The sequence below is a fragment of the Camelus ferus genome, chromosome 10 (genome assembly GCF_009834535.1).
Source record: "Camelus ferus isolate YT-003-E chromosome 10, BCGSAC_Cfer_1.0, whole genome shotgun sequence".
Lineage (NCBI taxonomy): Eukaryota > Metazoa > Chordata > Mammalia > Artiodactyla > Camelidae > Camelus > Camelus ferus.
Genome location: NC_045705.1, coordinates 41,202,474 through 41,215,889, shown reverse-complemented (window position 1 = coordinate 41,215,889; position 13,416 = coordinate 41,202,474). Strand labels below are relative to the sequence as shown.

Below are 13,416 nucleotides of genomic sequence, written 5' to 3'. Positions count from 1 at the left end.
TGGACAGCTTTGAGAGGGAGAGGTGAGATATGATTCAGTCTGCCAAATTCCGTTCAAAAACCAAGAGAAAAACTGTTCATAAAATTCTGGATTGTTAAAAGCTGCTGCTAAGTAAGGGGAAGCATCACAGTAACAGAGTGTCAGTAATGTCTGAAAACAGGGTAGTTAGGGAAAGAGATGCATCATAGGGTGCATTTGTGGTGGATATTAGTAGCCTGGGCAGGGATTGGTTACAATTTGTAAACTAAGTGACCCACTAGACCCTATGAATCTGTGCAGAGTTGCAGTTAAATCGATTTATTTGTGGTCTTATATTGTAACATATGAGCCTAAGCAAGATGGTGTTAAAAACAGTAAGAGCTTAAATGGTTTTGGTTACATATCATGGAATGGTACAGTAGATCATTTCAGTTTTTGCTTCATTTCTCAGTCCCCCTTCTTTTGGTCAATCTTCAGCCCAAGCTAGAAGAAAGACTATTATTTTTCTGGGGACGTGATCAATCCAGATCTGTAATGCTATTTGATAAGCTGCGATTATGTATTGAGTTTTTCATAGTAGTTATATCGACCTCTGTAAGTATCAGCTTTTCTTGTTCTTTTTGTTGGATGATCATTTGTAAGTCATCTAGTGTAGCAGTGGCCGTGCAGCAGGATTTAAGATCTGTATCTCTGAAGATCATGTATCTGGTAACTGCAATGAAGACAGACATTAAGACAAAAAGTATTAGAGTTTGCAGGGCATTTCAAAGCCATATGCTTAGATTTTGAAACCTGAACAACAAAAGCATGTGACATAATCTATATGGGTCTTCCTTACATAATCAAGTTTCTTCTTTCCTTTAATTTGGGTAGGGTTTATTCAGCCTTACCAGTGAATAAAGAATACGGGTCTTGGAAATGCCATGAGTAGAGGGCATTGGTGTCCATCAACTGTCTGAAACCTTGATCCAGAAGAGGGGGAACAAAATAGCTGAGAAGATGCAAAGCCAAGGGGATATGCGTACAAGAAGAACATGGCAACCAATGGGGTCTTGTTCCAGTTGTCTTGACTGGAAATAGCCTACTTCACACAGTCATCAGGTTGTTCCAAGGATCTAGGGCTAGCTGTCTATTCTCATGGGACATCTATGTCTAGATATTATCTAGATTCCTCAACATGTCTTTTAAAGCCCTTCATATTCTGATTATATCTCTGAGGTCATTTCTTAAGTCTTTGTATCTTCTTCACTTTTTTTGTGTGTGTGGCCACACTGGCCTTACTGTTCCACAAAAAAGCTAATCTTGTTCCTGTCTGAGAGCTATGGTACTCATTGTTCCCTTGATGCAAAATGATCTCCCCAATATTTGCACTGCTGACTCCCCCAATCCACTCAAGTTACATGCCGCCTTCTTGGAAAGGCTTTCCTTTGATATCCAGTTTAAAGTAATCTCCTGTCATTCTTGATTCTTTTACCCTGCTTAATTTTTCTTCATAACACTCTTCACTCCCTGCATGTGTTTCATGTTTGTTTGTTATATCCCCACTTGAATATACATACCATTCAAGAAGGCAGAAAACTTTTGTATTTTGTTCACTGATGTGTTTTCAGGATCTAGAATGGAAGAACTAGGTATCATCTTTCTTTGTTCTTATAGTACTCTAGGCATACCTCATCATATTACTTAACACAGTTGACACTTGAACAAGGCAGGAGTTACCCGCCGCCACCCCCACCCTCGCTGCCAGTCAGACCTCTGCATCTGCAGATTCAACCAACTGGGGATCATGTAGCACTGTAGTATTATTTACTGAAAAAAATCCACGTATAAGTGGACTTGTGCATTTGAAGTCCATCTCGTTCAAGGGTCAATTATACATTGTGTTAATATTTTACCTAATCTATGTCTATATCCTGCGACTCTAGTAGAGTGCTTTGTCCATAGTAAATTCTGAGTAAATATTTGCTGAATGATTTTATTCATTGACAACTGTGTGTCAAGCATTGTACTAGTTCTTTACGTGCATTATTTTAATCCTGACAAGAAATCTGTAAGATATGTGCTATTATCCCTGCTTTATATATGAGGAAACTGAATAACTTGCCCAGAAGTTTGAACCTTGGTGTGCCTAACTACAAATCTGGTGTTTCCCCCATTGCCTCAAATGAATTAATAAATCTCCTTCATTTTACTGTTACTTACTAGTCAAAATTTAATACCCTAATTTCATCATGAACATTAAAATCCTGATCTTTTAGTTCAGTGTTACATGTTCTGATACACTTTTATTTGATTCAGCCTCTTTAGATTACAGAGAAGAATGGACTCCAGGTATCTTAACAGCTCAGGTATACTATTTTTATTCTGCTTCATAACAGAGAAAGTTTTGATGATGATTCAGAGTCAAAGTTTGATTAGTTTTCCCTTTTAAGAGAAGGGCTGTATTTTACAGCTAGTCTACATGTCATCTTTCAAGGAGTATAAAAGGCCCAAATACATTGTAAGTCATATTGGAATTACAGAATTAATATACTTGAAAGAAAGGAGAATGTGGCAAGAGTGAGTTAAAGGTAGTAAAAGAGCCCCATACATGTGAGAGAACCTGGTGGTCACCCTGATTACTATCTTCTCCACATGCTAAGTGAAGCAGTGTATGTTAAAGGCTATATGGGCTTGGACAAAGTTTTAAGAAGCACATGAAGTACTGTCATGAGAAAGTCAGGCAGTGAGAGCCCAAGCTCTGAAGTCAGACAGGCCTGAGGTCTAACCCTTCCCCACCTAACAGCTGAGCAAATTTAAGCAAGTTACTTAACTTTTTGTAAGCCTCAATTTTTTCATCAGTAAAGTGGAGAGAAAAGAAGGTATTAGGAAGGGCAGCTTATGACTGTGGTAACTACAGCATCAAAATTTTGGAGGCAGAATTTAATAAGACAAGTAAAACCCAGCACAGGTGTTCCTGGTCATGCAGTTCTCTGGAGCAGGATTTCTCTAAGGATTATTTTGGGGCCCCAGGATTCTTCCATTTTGTGGTTTTGACTTCCTCTAGATTCTTTGAAATCTTCATTCAGCTGGTAGGTAAGAAAAGAAAGAGAATGGGAGCATGTGTGGGAGGTTTCAGAGGTTCTGTGGGCCAAAACTTAAATGGTTTTCGCTTCTGTCCACATTCTGTTGGACTAGAAGTCAGTCACATGGCCATGACTAATTACAGAGGAGGATGGGAAATACAGTGTGTGTGTTCAGGAGAAAAGGAAGCAGACTTTGGGGGAACACAAAGCTGTCTCTGCTACTTTAGGTCATGATATTGTTTTAGGGTTTGAGTTATGCATGTAATGTGCTTAGCACAGGATAAGTAATCAACACAGTTACATGTAATTGTTGTTATCACAAGGATGTATGCTGAGAGCCTGAATAAGGGTCCCACAGTTGGAAGTGGAGTCCTTGCTTGGAAGTTCTAGCAAAACAGTAAAGCTACATTCAAAGAAAAAGTCCTTACCTTTTTGTAAGTTTATATAAGATTATAATCTTTAACTGACTTGGCAACATCAGGAAGCATAAACATAGAAAGGTGAGGGATGAAGGGGTTGCCAAGGTGTTCAGGGTCGGCTTAGCTAACAGAATGTCAAAAGATTATAATTTAGATAGCCATAATGTCTAAGAAGAGTGGGAATAGGGAACTGGTAGACTCCTTGGATTTGGGAATGCTCTTATGTGAAATAATAAAGGGTAAAAATTCTGGTCAATCCTCTCTTCTGTATTCTTTTTTACCTCATTTTTTACTTTAAAATTACAAACATCATAAGGATTCTTCAGGTGCAGCATATTTTCTTCGCCCCACTTACTTTTCTCCTCTGTTGCCATTTAAAATGGTATAAGCACTCTGAGAGCAGAGGACATGTGTGTCTCACACATTACTATATTTTAGCAACTAGCAATGCCTTAGCATAGAGTATGTAGATAAGAAGTATTTATTAATTGAATTTAATTTATATGGTAGTTGCTTAAGTCTTGGCTTAGAGAGTCTAGATAAAATAATGAAAGGATAATGAGTTTTAAAATCTTGTTTCTACCACTTGAGTATCCGTGGGAGGTCTGCGACTTTTTAAGACTTAATTTTTTTTTTAAGCAATAGAGAAAAATTAGATAAGAATTTAACTTCTAAGACTCTTTTTCTCACCTTGTATTAAGTGGAACAATACGTTTCAGAGTTATAGTAAGGAGAATTAAATGAGAAATTTTATGTAGTGTTCCTAGTACGTAGAAGGCATTCAAAAAACTGTTGTTCCCTCCCTTGGACCTCACACCTCTCTACAGTATACTTTTTAATTTGGGGAGCCTAGGAAATATTGTGTACTATTCAAGATTTTTTTTCCTTTCTTCTGTTTTTGGTTCTGTTCATTAGTAATTAAAGCACATACACCTTCAGTTGGTGATCAAAGTTAAAAGCTGAGTAGTTCCCAAAGGACTGACAGGTTCACTGTTAGAATAGTAGGCAGCACCTAGAACAGTGCCTGACACACAGTACTTGTTCAGTGTATATTTTTTGAAAGAGTAAATGAATTGATAAAGTACTGAAACAGGATAATGCTCCAAGTCCATCTGCAGTCCACAATCCATAATTATTGTCCACAATCTGGCAATTATGCCGTAAGTGTAAAAAAATGGCCAGGTTTTATTAAATGAGAGGTTTGGAGTGGTGTTTCCAAATGGATGACTTCAAAATGTCTTCATTCATTCATTTAACCATAATACGACTGTGTGTCTACTGTGCATCAGCCACAATACTAGCAAGAAGATATCTGCCATCCCCCCATGCTAGTGCAAGAAAACAATTAAAATAATTAGATGGCAGAAGGATATACAAGATACCACATGAGTAACAAAAGGAAACTGCTGACTGCCTATGGTATGCAACAGCATGGCACATCCAAGCACGGCCAGTACTGCAATACTGGCTGGAGTGCATATGGGGGACTGGGAAGAGATGAGGCTCACTGAGCAATAGTTAGGTAGTGGCTACTGATCACGAAGGGCCTGTATGCCAGGCTGAGAGTCCAGAACTTTATTCTCTAGAGTAGTGATGAGGGTGCTACGAAAGGGTTTTGATGCAAAGAAAAGATAATCATATTTTGGGTTCAGAAAGACTCCTTCTGGAGTGGAGGGTTGAAGTATGAGAGAAAGAGACATCACTAAATAGTTGTTGGAATAGTCTACATAGGAAAGAGATCATAAAGCCTGGAACTAAGGCAATAGAAGTGGTGTTAGAGAGAATATGGTTTTGAGGGATGTAAGGAGATTAGGCTAGATGAGAAATAAGAGTGAAGGAGAGCTAGGAGTGAGTCATGGTTTTTCTGACTTGGACTTCTGGGCAGGTGGTAAGGCCATTAATAGAAGCAAAGAATAAAGAAAAAGATCAGTATGGATTCAGGACGTCAAATGGGCAGACGAGAAGTTCAGTTTTGGCCACAGTGAGTCTGAGGCATCTCTGGGACTTCAGGGAAAGATATTTCTTGAATAGACCAAGAAAAGTGGAAGACACAGAAAACTTAAGCATGTAAGATAGGATATGTTAGTAATTTCTATCCTTAGGACACTTCCTTGTCATCTAAATTTCTTCATATCTTTCAGTTCCCAATTATACATAAATCTCTACAATGATCACTAATTGTTTACATATTTAGAAACTTCTAAAATATACCCTTGAAAAAAAATGCAGTGATATTTCTAATAGAAGCTAGTTTATTAATAAGGTGAACATGTCCACAGTTATTTGACTAAGGTGGTTTGTAAGAACCTCTATGGTAAAAGTAACAGTGAAATACTTTCCTAGAATGTCATTCACAACAGTGCAAAAGATACAAGTTGCCTGCTGTGTGTTTAGGAATTCTTTAACATTTTCCCTGAGGATGAATGATTTAGCCATTGATAGCTAGATGCCATGCTCCTGTTGACCTCAGTGGGGGTTTACCAGTGCAGAGGCTCAGGCCAACTGGTAACTTAGTAAGTGGAACCCATAGAATAAAAGCAGGGATGGCTGACCTGTCTTGACAATTGGGTGACTCTCGCTGCCCAATGAACACGGGGCAGCAAACTGGGCACCACACCACAGATGGATTGCAGATGCACTGAAGGAAGTCATTAAGTTTTGAGAAATTTGGGGCAGGCTTGACAAAGATGAAGCCTGCTGGTTTAAGCACTTTATGTTCTTGGCAAAAGCATGGTGCTGCAGAATTTCACCAGCCACAGTGAAAAAACGCGGGGAAAGAGAACGGGGGGAGACCACAAAATTCACGATGATGCATAAAATGTTAACTATCTATTAGCTTTGCATCTTTTGAGAGTCACCAGATTGAAGCACAGTATTTTGGACTCAGCTGGCAGATGGTGTACACAGACTTTCTGAGTATGTTAGCATTTCATTTGAAACTAGCAAGATTACATAGAACTATCACGGTAATTTAACATTCATGGAGATTTTAAAATTTATCTCTAAACCTGTGCTAAAAGTGAGGCCCTAATAACATTTTAAGACTTTGTTAATAAACCTGTATCATAGAACAGATTCACAGGATATAATAATTCCTCTAAAATGCCCACAGGACAGTGTCAGTGCCTTCTTTCCTTGAAAATCTGGTCTATGCAAGAGAAAAGAGGCCAAAGAGAACAAAGACTAAACCAGGGGAGATGGCAGGTAGTGATGTCTGGATTCTTTGAATGGGACTTCTCTATTTACCGCCTTCTCACTTCCTTCTATGGTCTGGACCTTTAATAATCACAGCAGTCAGCCTTGTAGGGTCAAGCTAATCTCTGTTGACATCACCCTACTACTTCCCTTTTCAAATTCCAGTGAAGCTATGTGTTTCCTGTCCTATTTGACACCCTAGAGAAAGAATACTGGCCCATTGGTGTCTAAATTTAGACTGGCAGCGATGGGTCGAGTTTTCAGAAAAGAGATAAACAAAAACAGGTGACATCTCCAAGCCTCTCAAGAAAAGGGGGTTAAAACCCAACCCTTCTGGGGTAAGTAAGCCGCGGTTGGTTCAACAGTTCCACAGTAGGGAGAGTGTTCCTGGCAGGCTCCGAGAATGAACCGACAGAAGCATCTTGGTTTTCCTTAAAGCCAGAAAGATGACTTTAGTTGCATCCCTAAACACTTTCCTGATTCCTCTTGGAAAGCCCGGGGAGCTCTGACATCTCCTTCCTCAGTGGGAGCTGTGAGGGCAGCTGTACCTCCTCTTTGTCACGCCGTTGGTTTCAACCACAGGGACTAGGACCCCTTGGGGTGGGACAGCGGAGAAGCCGGACGTCCGTCCCCTCCCGTCCCCAGCCCGTCGGACTCGCCGCCCCTCCCCCACCCCGCCCCCCTTCTGTGACCCCCGCGATCCCAGCCTCGGGCGACCTGTTGGCAGGGAGCGTCACGTGACGCGGCGGGCCGCGCGTTCCCCCCCGGCCCGGGCCTCCTGTTGCGCCCGCCGGGCGGGTTCCATCACGTAACACGCGGGCGCCGCCCCGCTCTTCCCTTGCCGAGCGAGGGAGGGCGGGCGTCGAAGAGGAAAGAGAAGGGAAAAGGGGCGGGAGGAGAAGGAGGGGCGGCACCCGAGTCACGTGACCCGGGGCAGCCCGGAAAGCTCCGAGGAGGAGCCTGGCGCCGCCATTTTCCTGCAGCTGCCTGTCCCTCTTACCCTGCCCGGCTCCAGCTGACCAGGGAAGGGGTGGGCTGAGCTGAGGCGGGGGCCGGGGAGTGCCCGACACCGTGCCTGACCCCGCGGGTGACAAGAGCCGGTTCTTTCCGGGCTGGGTGGCAGCGAGCGGCCCTGAGCCCCGCCCCAGGCCGGCAGGCGGAGAAGGAGCCGGTGGGGGTAGGGGGTGCGGCGGGGGGGGGGGTGGGGGTCCTCCGGCGCTTGGGGGTACCAGTCCCCGCCGGCTGCCGAGCGGAAGGGGTGGCGGAGGAGCCGCAGCGATGTCCGGCCAGAGCTTGACGGACCGAATCACCGCCGCCCAGCACAGTGTCACCGGCTCCGCCGTATCCAAGACAGTATGCAAGGCCACGACCCACGAGATCATGGGGCCCAAGAAAAAGCACCTGGACTGTGAGTGAAGCCGATCGCGGCCCCCGCGACCCGAATCCTTCCTCCCCTTCAGCTAGCTCTTCCCTCTCTGCGTCTTATCTGGCACGGCGGGTCCTGTGTTCGTCCGAGCTGTGTTCTTTTTGCTTCCATCACACCTGCCTTCACGGCTTCCGTTCCCTGTCTGAAAATCCCTGACAAGCCACTCCCCTCCAGGCTCCTAGGGGACCCTCGCTGCCCTGCCCGGTGCGCCGCGATACCCCATCACACCCGACCAACTTGCCTCTCCACCTAGCTCCTCACGTCCCGGCCTCTATCTACTGCAGCCTTCTGCTCTTTCATCCCATGCGTCCCGGGCTGCCTAGCCGCCCTCTCCTGAACGTCTCCCCGCTTGCTCCCGGTCTCACCGCCCTATTGTTTCCCCATTAGCGTTCTTCGGGTTTCCGCAAACGCCGGGTTCGGTGGACCGGGATCCCTGTTTCTCCTCTGCCCCTTCCCTTCCCAGGTTTCTCCTCCACCTTTCCTCCCCCGCTTGAGTTACCTTTCTTTGCCTCTGTAGTTTCAGTTAAGTTCCTTCATCTCATATTAAATATCGTACTCAATACCCGACTTTTACCCCAGACTACTTTTTTCGTGGGAGCGAAAGTAAAGCTTTCGTTGGTTTAGGGAAAGCTTTGTGGAACGTTGGGATTTTTAGTCGCCTCTAGTGGAATTTGATTGTATTTCCACGCTTTTGACGGAAGTAAGTTGTGAATGTCAGGCCCCCCGACCCCCGGCTTTTTTTCTCATAGGGATATGGAGAAAGGTTTGCTAATTTTGGTATCAGTTCCTAGAACTGTTAAACCTGGAGGTTTGAATTTAGAAGCTTGAGCGAAGCGTAGACTATTGGAATTCAAAATGGATTAATCAAACCTACAAATAAAATACATTTAAAAAAACTGGTGAAAAGATATTTGATGATGCTTGAGTTTGGACTCCGTTTTAATTTGTGCTGGTTGTCTTTGGGGGGACTAGCTTTTCTTACATGGCATATTACACCATTCACTAACTTATATACAATTCCTGGAGCTAACTCCTCCCAACTTTTTCCAAACCTGGAAGCCACCGGTAATAGTCTCCTTTTTCATTCCACTCCTTTACCTCAAGGTACAAAGCTCAGTGGATTACTCAAGCTTTGACTCAATGGAGCTTTGACCTGAAACTTTTCAGGGAAACAGAGGGACATAGGCATAGTAATAAATTCCTTTTTTAAATGGCTGTTGGACACATAGCCTGACTGACTTTCATCCTACATGAAAGTTACTTTGCTTTACTGTTTGAAGCAAGAGTGAGCATGTCCTGAAAGGGAATTCACTGATGGGAGTCCTGTTTTGATTTCTTCTTTGGATGTTGGCCGTAAGGTTTGCAGTTTTAAAAAAAAATGTACAAAATGTGAATTCTTCCAAGATACTTTGCTCATGAAGTACTGTTAGAACAAGTTATTGCTACAGACAAACCCATTATTCATTGTGACTTACTCCTTCCTTGTGGAAAAGTTTAAAAAAAACATCATTGCTGCTTGGTTCTTCTCTCAGATGTGCGGATCATACAGGCTGCTTATTAAATATCAATCCTTGACTGTTTAGAGAATACAGAATATATTTAAATGATGACACTTTAATAAATGGAAATTCTTTAAAATACATTAAGTGCTTTTTTGATTATCTGATATTTGGAGTAGACATTTCTACTGTTTACTTCTCTTCGGATGACTACTTGGCTTGCTCTACATAATCTGTGGTTTGCCCTAACACTGTTAATTCTTTTGTGAGGTTGATTTTTGTTTGTTTTTGGTGTTGAGGGGTGAGTGAAGAGACTACTTGTGACTTTGTGAACTGTTATCCTCTTCTCTCAGTTTAAATGATAAATTATAGCAAGAATGAATAGCGCTTTTAAAAGTCCTTTTTAAAGGTTTTTGTCTTAGTTGCAGTTCTTCTAACACATTGTGGGAAAGGTCAGAAAATAGGCTAGGTACGTTTAGGAGAGTGGTACTTGATTGTGGTTTCTAAATGCTGGCCTTTTCTCTTGTAATGGAAGCTACTGCAGATACGAACTGGGATTAGGTTTGGTATGGATAATCTCACATTTGTAGTTCTTTTTATTTTCCACTACTGTGTTTATGAATTCCCTATTCTTTAGAACTTGAATATTTCTGGTAATTTAAAAAAAAAATCTGTATAAATAAGGAGCCACTACTCTATTTCATTTAAATGAAGTTTTTTTAAATACAGTGATACCATTTTCGCTGTATTATTTAAAATATCCTTGTAACCAGTTCCATTAATGACATAAATTTAAGTTTGACCAATGGGTGGTTTTTCTAAACACCTTCTTCCCCCACACACTTTGACATACTTTGAGAAAATTGAAAAGGCTTTCACAAACAGTTCTGGTTCTTGACACCATGAACTCTTAAGGCTTTAATGTAGAGATAATTTTTCCTCTTTTAGAAATTTTTCTTTCTAGTGAATGCTTAGTTCTGTTGCATCTTTTAATGTCTTAAAAAACTGTTGACTAATTAGTTGAGGCTAATGAAAATGATTTCATTTTTTAAATGTTAGTATTTAACAGAAAAATATGCTTAGTACTGTTTTTTTTTTTCCTATAAGCCTTTAGAGTGTAGAGGTGATTTCTGTGTACTTCACCAAGGTCTTTCCATATTAGGAAATGATTATTGTTAACCCATGAATTATTGCTTAATTCATACTACAGTGTATACTTGTTTAAGAAAGCTTTTGCTTTGCTTATAGGTGTCAGTAGATAATAATGTTAACTAGTGTCCCTAGTGTGAAAAGAGTTGTCAAACTTGAAACATATTTGTAAAAATAAACATGATTTGCATTTAAATCCAGATGTCTAATGGCCATAATAAAGATGGAAGAATAGCAGCCCTTGTATTTGAAGGACTTCAATTTGCCAGGCACTTAACCATTATCTAATGTAATCCTCTCTCATAGCTATGGGAGAGTAACGTCATATGCATAGAAAATAGTCTCTAACTCCATTTAAAGAGGTCAGAGAATGCTTAAAACATTAATAATTACAGTATAGACATAACTCAGTTTTAAAATTTATAAATTCTTAATTTAAAAACATTCTTACCTGATTTCACAACCTTTACTCTTGTTTTTTTGACAAGAATATTTTCCTTTTTTCTGTACTTGTTTAACTTACTGTCCTTGGGCATTTATGTTGTGACATGTTTCACTGAAATGTAATATGTTAATGTCTCTAATGTCTTCACTTTTTTATCCGCATTTTTCCCAGTTAATTTCCCGGGATACTTCATTCCACCCACCATCTGCCCTACATTCTGTACAACAAAATCAAAATCATGTTCTTATTAAGCATCCATTATAAGCATATTTCTAACGTGGATAGAGTGTGGGTATTTGTGTGTTGTGTACTGGATCTAGACTGCCTAATTTTAATTGTGGCAACATTTTTCTTTTTAAGTAAGAATTTGTGAATGTTTTGAATATGTGGATGATGGAATTTGTATTTGGGTTAGTGATTTGTGTGACAATTGAAAATATATATAGAACACTGAAATGTACCTGAAATAATTATCTTTTTAAATGAATTATTGATTTTTTCAAATTGAAGTATAGTTGATTTACAGTGTTAATGTTTCTGGTGTACAACATAGTGATTCAGTTATACACATATATATTCTTTTTCATATTCTTTTTATAATAGGTTATTACAAGCTTTTGAATATAGTTCCCTGTGCTAACAATAGGACCTTGTTTCTCTATTTTGTACGTAGTAGTTTGTATCTGCTACTCCCAGACTCCTAATTTATCCCTCCTCCCTTTCTCCTTTGGTAACCATTAGTTTATTTTTTTATGTCTGTGAGTCTCTGCTTTGTAAATAAGTTCATTTGTGTCATTTTTTTTGGTTCCACATGGAAGTGCTACCATGACATTTGTCTGACTTTCTTTACTTAGTATGATAATTTCTAGGTCCATCCATGGTGCTGCAAATGGCATTATTTCATTCTTTTTTATGGCTGAGTGGTATTCCATTGTGTGTGTGTATACACACCCTAATTTCTTCAGTCATCTGTTCATGGACATTTAGGCTGCTCGGTATCACTAATTATCAGAGAAACGCAAATCAAAACTACAGTGAGGTATCACCTCACACCAGTCAGAATGGCCATCAGTAAAAAGTGCACAACTGATAAATGCTGGAGAGGGTATGGATAAAAGGGAACCTCCTACACTGTTGGTGAGAATGTCATTTGGTGCAGCTGCTATGGAAAACAGTATGGACATTCCTTAAAAACTAAAAATAGATTTACCGTATTATCCAGCAATCCAACTCCTGAACATATATCTGGAGGAAACTCCAATTTGAAAAGATGCATGCATCCCGATGCTCATAGCAGCACTTTTTACAAATTATTGATTTTTAACATCTTAGTTAATGCTATCCAATGAGTGCTTAGTTTGCATGTTGTCAAAAAGGGGCCTGGTAACTGGGATCTGATTTGCCAGAAGGTGCATGTGAGGAAGATAAGTAAGTAGAAGATCTGCCCCTAAATGGCTCTTGTTTAGAAATAGGTAACTGGGGCTTTACAAATGGGTCTTGTTTTAAAGAGACAATTATTTCATGGTTATGTATGGGCTTACTGTTCTTTCCCATAAGAATTAACCATACGGTTTGTATTTTCATTTGGTTATTTGACCTATTCTGTTGTGAAATACAAAAAATGGTAATTGAGTCATCGAAGTGATAATTATAAGATTTGACTTCTTATGTCAAATGCCAGTGGTATACAGTAGAACTCACAAATGTTAAGTTTTTTCCTCCTTGATATATTTAGTTATGTTTCTGAATAGGTTGTATTTTAAAAGAGAAACTGAAGAGAATTTGACATATAGCCATTTTGTTAACCACCTTATTTGTAATTAGCAAATCAATTCTAATATATCTTTATAAAATAATTAAGCTTCATTGGTGGACTTGTTATTTTAAGAAATACTATTTAGACGTTAGTCTTTTTTTTTATCCTTGTAGCAATGCTTCTGAATAATTTTCAAAGATGTCTTAGAATTTAATTTCTGCAGAAAAGTGAAACTTCGTTATGAAGTGACTTTTTCTCTCACTTGATTTGTAGAGCACTTGTATGAAATATTTAATTAGATGTTTTAAAAATACATTAATTGTTTAAAATAAGTCATTCAAATTAATCATCCGAATTGCTTTACTTTTTAAATAAAATTGTTTATCTTAACTCTGATTATTACTCAGAATATTTAATGTGAAAGTTCACTGTAATGCATAGAAAGTCTCTTCTGTTCTGTTTTCCTCAATTTCAAAGTGCTTA

At 39.9% G+C, this 13,416-nt stretch overlaps 1 protein-coding gene and 1 long non-coding RNA gene across 11 annotated transcripts in view; one reads left to right on the top strand and one right to left on the bottom strand.

Moving 5' to 3' along the window:
* Nucleotides 1-281: 281 nt before the first annotated feature.
* LOC116666411 lies at nucleotides 282-8,249 on the bottom strand. The gene is made up of 2 exons (XR_004323237.1): nucleotides 8,060-8,249; nucleotides 282-691 (listed from the first exon to the last, which is right to left on the bottom strand). It is a non-coding gene; the product is annotated as an uncharacterized LOC116666411 (long non-coding RNA).
* PICALM (phosphatidylinositol binding clathrin assembly protein) overlaps nucleotides 7,600-13,416 on the top strand; it is a 94,829-nt gene continuing 89,012 nt past the window's right edge. For 3 of the 10 annotated variants that reach the window (XM_032488821.1, XM_032488820.1, XM_032488819.1), the window contains exon 1: nucleotides 7,604-8,066. In XM_032488821.1, coding sequence (XP_032344712.1) covers nucleotides 7,937-8,066 — 130 coding nt within the window. In that variant the 5' untranslated portion in view covers nucleotides 7,604-7,936. Of the gene's footprint in view, nucleotides 8,067-13,416 lie in introns of all 10 variants that reach the window. The other 7 variants (XM_032488817.1, XM_032488816.1, XM_032488818.1 and 4 more) reach the window with 6 other exon arrangements.